This window comes from Etheostoma cragini, chromosome 1 (assembly GCF_013103735.1).
Source record: "Etheostoma cragini isolate CJK2018 chromosome 1, CSU_Ecrag_1.0, whole genome shotgun sequence".
Taxonomy (NCBI): Eukaryota; Metazoa; Chordata; class Actinopteri; order Perciformes; family Percidae; genus Etheostoma; species Etheostoma cragini.
In genome coordinates this window covers 34,396,324-34,403,131 of record NC_048407.1, presented here as the reverse complement: position 1 = coordinate 34,403,131, position 6,808 = coordinate 34,396,324, and the positions used below count along the sequence as shown (strand labels likewise).

General features: G+C 49.8%; 1 protein-coding gene across 1 annotated transcript in view; it reads right to left on the bottom strand.

The window, feature by feature from the left end:
* The window catches only part of LOC117956621 (transient receptor potential cation channel subfamily M member 1-like), a gene marked incomplete at its 5' end in the record, with an annotated part of 25,104 nt that overhangs the window by 2,009 nt on the left and 16,287 nt on the right, over nucleotides 1–6,808 (bottom strand). The window contains 7 exon segments of the mRNA XM_034891816.1: nucleotides 567–922; nucleotides 1,152–1,284; nucleotides 1,767–1,984; nucleotides 2,537–2,681; nucleotides 2,809–2,829; nucleotides 5,886–6,060; nucleotides 6,460–6,805. Of these exon segments, the coding sequence (XP_034747707.1) occupies nucleotides 567–922; nucleotides 1,152–1,284; nucleotides 1,767–1,984; nucleotides 2,537–2,681; nucleotides 2,809–2,829; nucleotides 5,886–6,060; nucleotides 6,460–6,805 (1,394 nt within the window).

Here is a 6,808-nt window from a genome sequence, read left to right as displayed (position 1 = left end):
ACGTCTCCAACGCCTACAGTAGTGGAAAAGGATCACACGTCTCCAACGTCTCCAGTAATGGACAAGGATCACACGTCTTCAACGCCTACAGTAATGGACAAGGATCACACGTCTCCAACACCTACAGCAATGGACAAGGATCACACGTCTCCAACAACCGCTTCTGATGTGGTGAAGTCACTTTTGGTCACTTTTGTATTTTAAAGTTGCCGTCAGATAAAGACACGGTGTTCCTCTAGAGAATATCTGTAGTACCTGTGGTACCTTTAGTACCTGTGGTACCTTTAGTACCTGTGGTACCTGTAGTACCTGTAATACCTTCAACTGGCACAATAGGTTTATCTACATCTTTATCATTACTAGTTAAGCAGGTGCACATTTTGTATTTCTACTCCTATAAACTGTAAATTATAGAGTGGTCTAGACCTGCTCTATCTGTAAATTATAGAGTGGTCTAGACCTGCTCTATCTGTAAATTATAGAGTGGTCTAGACCTGCTCTATCTGTAAATTATAGAGAGGTCTAGACCTGCTCTATCTGTAGATTATAGAGCTGTATAGACCTACCTGTCGGGTTTCCTGCCGCTCTTTCTGGACTGGGTGGTAACTTCCTGTCTGTCCCCTCCATGTCCCCGGCCACAGACCCGCGGTCCTCGTGGTCCAGCTGGTACCGGTACAGGCTGTATCCGTCTGCGCTGCCGAGGCTGCTGTGCCGCTGCAGAGCCGCCGGTTCAGACACTGAGGATCCCCGGGACTGGACCAGCTCGGCGTGATCCACCCCGGCCAGTTTCTCCAGAGCCGTCGCCATGCGTCCAGAGAAGTCCTCCAGCTGAGACAGACGCAGGTCCACGGTCTGCAGGGACGCCTTCATCGAGTGCTCACGCTCGTTCACCTCCTCTAGACGCATAGACATGTTCTCCACCCTGAAACAGAGGACAGTTTAAGACATCTGTCCTCTACAGGGGACATGGACAGGATAGCTAGGTAAAGGAGGAGGGGGACGACATGCAGGAAATCGTCCCAGGTCAGACTCGAACCCTGTATATCCGGGTCAAGGCGTAAGCCTCAAAGTATATGTGCGCCCTCTCTACCCACTGGCCCCCCCCGGCCAATGAGCCATGGTTAACATGATGCATGAGGAGGGTGTCTGACCTCTCAGACGTGACTCGGATTCTCTCGTTGTTGGACGACTGTTTCTCGTCTTCTTTCTCTCTGAAATACTCCTCGACACACTGCTCCTCGAACTCGTGGAGATTCTTCAGCTCCTCGGGGCTCAGGACCAGCTCTGGAACCACATGGAGTCTTTGTTACAGCTCTGAAACCACATGGAGTCTTTATTACAGCTCTGGAACTTCATGGAGTCTTTATTACAGCTGTGGAACCACATGGAGTCTTTATTACAGCTCTTGAACCACATGGAGTCTTTATTACAGCTCTTGAACCACATGGAGTCTTTATTACAGCTCTTGAACCACATGGAGTCTTTATTACAGCTCTGAAACTTCATGGAGTCTTTATTACAGATGTAGAACCACATGGAGTCTTTATTACAGCTCTGGAACTTCATGGAGTCTTTATTACAGATGTGGAACCACATGGAGTCTTTATTACAGCTCTGGAACCACATGGAGTCTTTATTACAGCTCTGGAACTTCATGGAGTCTATCTTTATTATTTTTCTATTCTCTATATTCTTCTCTAATAATAAAATATAATAACAACAATAATAATAATGTGTAACGATAGTAATAATGAGTCGTGTGTTACGCAGGCGCCTCTCGCGGTCGTGGCGGTCCCCGTCCCCCCCCCCTCGGCGGCCCACCCGGCCCCCCCGGCAGCAGAGCCCCCTCAGGGCGATGAAGACGTGCGGGAGGATGATGAGGGGGGGGGGCAGGATGGGCCGGTCGTGGAACGTCATGATCAGCTGGTACCGCTGGAACTTCCACACCTGGTTGGAGATGGACTTCACCTCGAAGAAGGTGTTGCTATGGAGACGCCACCGGAACCACACACACACACACAAAGCTCAGCATCAGTATATAGCATATTTTTATATATTATACTGCCTTTGTTGCAATGTATCTGTACATGTGTAATGACAATAAAGTTGAATCTAATCTAAATCTATATTTAGTCTGTTAGTCTGTGTGATTGTGTGTGCATCTCTATTTGTGTGTGTGTGTGTTTATCTGTGTGTGTGTTTGTGCGTGTGTCTGTATCTGTGTGTGTGTACATCCGTCTCTGTGTGTCTGTGTGTGTATGTGTGTGTCTATGTGTCTATGTGTGCGTGTGTCTCTCTCTGTGTGTGTGTGTGTCTCTGTGTTTGTGTGTCTATCTGTGTTTGTGTGTGTATCTGTGTGTGTGTGTGTATCTGTGTGTGTGTGTCTATGTGTGTGTCTTTGTGTGTGTGTGTGTCTCTGTGTGTGTGTGTATCTGTGTGTATGTGTGTCTCTGTGTATGTGTCTCTGTGTGTGTGTATGTGTGTCTTTGTGTGTGTCTATGTGTGTGTGTATCTGTGTGTGCGTGTGTGTGTGTACTTGAAGACGGCGATCAGCAGGTTGACCAGCAGGATGTTGGCCACCAGCAGGTAGCAGGCCATGATGGCGGGGGTCAGCCAGGCCCCGGGGATACAGGGGGGGAGCTTTTTTCCGTCCTCGTCGTACAGGTTGTCTCCACACGGAGCTGAGACACAGGGACACAGGGGCAGAGAGACATAGACACAGAGACACACACACACACACAGATGCCTTTATAATTAATATATTTTATAATTTTATTTAATATATTAAAGCTCATTGTCTGAACTTACGATTTATTTCCATCGCGTAAACTGTCAAGAGAGAAAAAATCATCATCATCATCATCATCATCATCATCATCATCATCATCATCATCATCATCATCAGAACATAATCATCATCATCCATCCATCTTCATCCTCTTATCCGGTATTGGGTCTCAGGGCAGCAGCTCCAGTAGGGTACCCCAAACTTCTCTTCCCCGAGCCTCATCAACGGGCTCCTACTGGGGGGTCCCGAGGCGTTCCCAGGCCAGGTTGGAGATATAATCCCTCCACCTAGTCCTGGGTCTTCCCCGGGGCCTCCGTCCAGCTGGACGTACCTCCAGCTAGTCCTGGTTCTTCCCCAAGGCCTCCTCCCAGCTGGACGTACCTCCACCTAGTTCTGGGTCTTCCCCGAGGCCTCCTCCCAGCTGGACGTACCTCCACCTAGTCCAGTGTCTTCCCCAAGGCCTCCTCCCAGCTGGACGTCCCTCCACCTAGTCCTGGGTCTTCCTTGAGGCCTCCTCCCAGCTGGACGGACCTTCACCTAGTCCTGGGTCTTCCCCAAGGCCTCTTCCCACCTGAACGTGCCTGGAACACTTCCTTAAGGAGGCGCCCAGGAGGCATCCTTACCAGATGCCCAAACCACCTCAACTGGCTCCTTTCAACCCAAAGAAGTAGTCGCTCTACTCCAAACCCCCCCACGGATGACTGAGCTTCTCACCATATCTCTAAGAGAGACCCAGCCCCCTCCTGAGGAAACACATTTCGGCCGCTTGTACCCTGGATCTCATTCTCTGGGTCATGACCCAGTCTTCAGGACCGTTGGTGAGGGTAGGAACGAAAATTGCCCGGTAGATCGAGAGCTTTGCCTTCTGGCTCAGCTCCCTTTTCGTCACAAAGGTGCGATAAATGGAATGTAGTACCGCACCGGCTGCTCCGATTCTCCGACCAATCTCACGCTCCATGGTCCCCTCACTCGCGAACAAGCCCCCAATGTATTTGAACTCCTTCACTTAGGGTAAGGACTCACTTACTCCCTACCTGAAGAAAGCCCTCCATTGGTTTCCTGCTGAGAACAATGGCCTCAGATTCAGAGGTGCTGATCCTCATCCCAGCCGTTTCACACTCGGCTGCAAACCGGTCCAGGACCGATGATGTCATCAGGACCAAATCATCTGCAAAAAGCAGCGATGAGATCCTGAGCCCACCGAACTGCAACCCTTCCCCGCCCCGACTAAGCCTTGATATCCTGTCCATAAATATTATAAACAGGATTGGTGACAAAGCGCAGCCCTGGCAGAGGCTGACCCTCCAGAACCTGGAATGAGTCTGACTTACAGTCGAGAACCTGGACACAGCTCTCGCTTTGGTTGCACAGATACCGGATGGCCCTGAGAAGGGACCCCCACACCCTATACTCCCGCAGCACCTCCCACAGTGTCTTCCAGGGGACCCAGTCATACGCCTTCTCCAGATCCACAAAACACATGTAGACCGGTTGGGCACACTCCCAGGCTCCCTCCAAGATCCTTAGAGATTAAAGATCTGATCCGTTGTTCCAAGACCAGGACGGAATCCGCATTGTTCCTCTTCACCTTGAGCTTCGACTATCGGCCGAACCCTCCTTGGAGTAGACTTTAACAGGGAGGCTGAGAAGTGTGATACCCCTGTAATTGGCACACACCCTCTGGTCCCTCTTTTTGAAGAAGGGAACCACCACCCCAGTCTGCCACTCCTTAGGCACCGTCCCAGACCTCCACGCCATGTTGAAGAGGTGTGTCAGGCAAGACATCCCCGCCACACCCAGAGATTTCAGCATTTGTTGACGGATCTCATCAATCCCTGGGGCTTTGCTGCTGTTGAGTTGTTTGACTACCTCATCAACCTCCACCAGGGAAGAGACGACAATCCCCCATCATCCTCCAGCTCTGCCTGCACCACAGAGGATGTGTCAGCTGGATTTAGGAGTTCCTCAAAGTGCTCCTTCCACCACTCTATTACCTCCTCAGTTGAGGTCAACAGCGTCCCATCCTTATTGTACACAGCTTGGATGATTCCTCGCTTCCCCCTCCTGAGGTTTTCCAGAAGCACCTTGGTGTGACGGAAAGTCCTTCTCCACGTTTTCTCTGAACTTCTTCCACACCCGCTGCTTTGGGCTTACCAGGTCTGTCCAGAGTCCTCCCCCACCCCCTCACCCAACTCACCACCAGATGGTGATCAGTTGACAGCTCTGCCCCTCTCTTCGTCCGATTGTCCAAAACATACGGCCTCAGATCAGATGAAACGATTATAACATCAATCATTGACTTTTGGTCTAGGTTGCTCTGGTACCACGACACTTATGAGCCCCCTAGGGTGCTCTGGTACCACGTACACTTATGAGCCCCCTAGGGTGCTCTGGTACCACGTACACTTATGAGCCCCCTAGGGTGCTCTGGTACCACGTACACTTATGAGCACCCTAGGGTGCTCTGATACCACATACACTACTGAGCCCCCTAGGGTGCTCTGGTACCACGTACACTTATGAGCACCCTAGGGTGCTTTGGTACCAAGTACATTTATGACCATCCCTATGTTTGAACAGGGTGTTTGTAATGGACAATCCACGACTAGCACAGAAGTCCAACAACATACAACCACTCTGGTTTAGATCAGGGACCCGTTCCTCCTAGTCACGCCTCTCCAAGTATGTCCATCATTGAAGTCCACCAGCAGAACTATGGAGTGCGCACCCACCCCAGAGGTTCCTCTCACAGGAGGTGGGCCCATCACCATCAGAAAATAATCAAACAGGAAAGGACAGGGCTTGCACACATGAAAAGGGCGGGGCTTACACACTGGCTGTTTTTGTCACTTTTTCAGCTCTTTAAATTTTTGTTTCCTGTTTGCTGTTAAGGTTTCATATTAAATTATTCCGAACTTTTTTTCTCACCTGGGTGAGGAGGGAAATGCAAAGCACAGGAAGGGGCGGGCTAACTTACATGAAGGGTCGGGACTTAGGAAGACAGACGGACTAGTCTCAGGGTTATGGAGTCGGGGACAGTCAGGAAAGCAAAGGAAAGAGGAAGTGGCGGGAGTCTTACTATGAACTCTAGTCTTACGGTCGATGGAGTCGGCGAACACCTCGCCGTAGATCATCCAGTACGGCATGTAGAAGATGTTCCGGGCCAGGCGCCAGGTGGGCTCCTCGTCAGGGTGCAGGATGGCCTGGCGCGCCACGCCGAAGCTCATCAGGACCACGAGCATGATGACCACGAAGTACAGCATGTCAATCATCTGCATAACGTAATATCATATAATAATAATATGATAGAATATAATATAACATAGAATTACATTATTTTATATAACTGGAGTATAACGGGTGTATAACTGGAGTATAAGGGGAGTATAATTGGGGTATATTTAGTGTATAACTGGTGCATAACTGGTGTATAACTGGTGTGTAACTGGAGTATATTTAGTGTATAAATGGTGTATAACTGGTGTGTAACTGGAGTATATTTAGTGTATAACTGGTGTTTAACTGGTGTATAACTGGGGTATAACTAGAGGATAACTGGGGTATAACTGGGGTATAAATGGAGTACTGGTGTAGAACTGGTGTAGAACTGGAGTATATTTGGCGTATAACCAGCGTATTTGTTTGTAAATCAGCGGTAGGTGTGGGCGCACCATCTTGCCGATCATCATGACGTAGGGGCCCAGGTACTTGTTGACTCCGAAGATGTCGAGGACGCGGATGTACCAGAAGATGATGTCGACGCAGTAGATGACGCGGCCGTAGCCTAGCGACGGCTCGCCCTGCAGCCGCAGCAGCAGCCCCAGCAGGAACACCGAGATGGCCGCCAGGTCCGTGATGTTCCAGTAGTCCTCCAGCCACACGTTGATCTTCTGCTTCAGCTTCCCCGGCTCTGACATCAGGATCTGCAGCCAATCACAGCGCGTTACTGGGAGAAAGGGTCAAGGCAGCCAATCACATAATGATATATATATATATATATATATATATACATATACATAT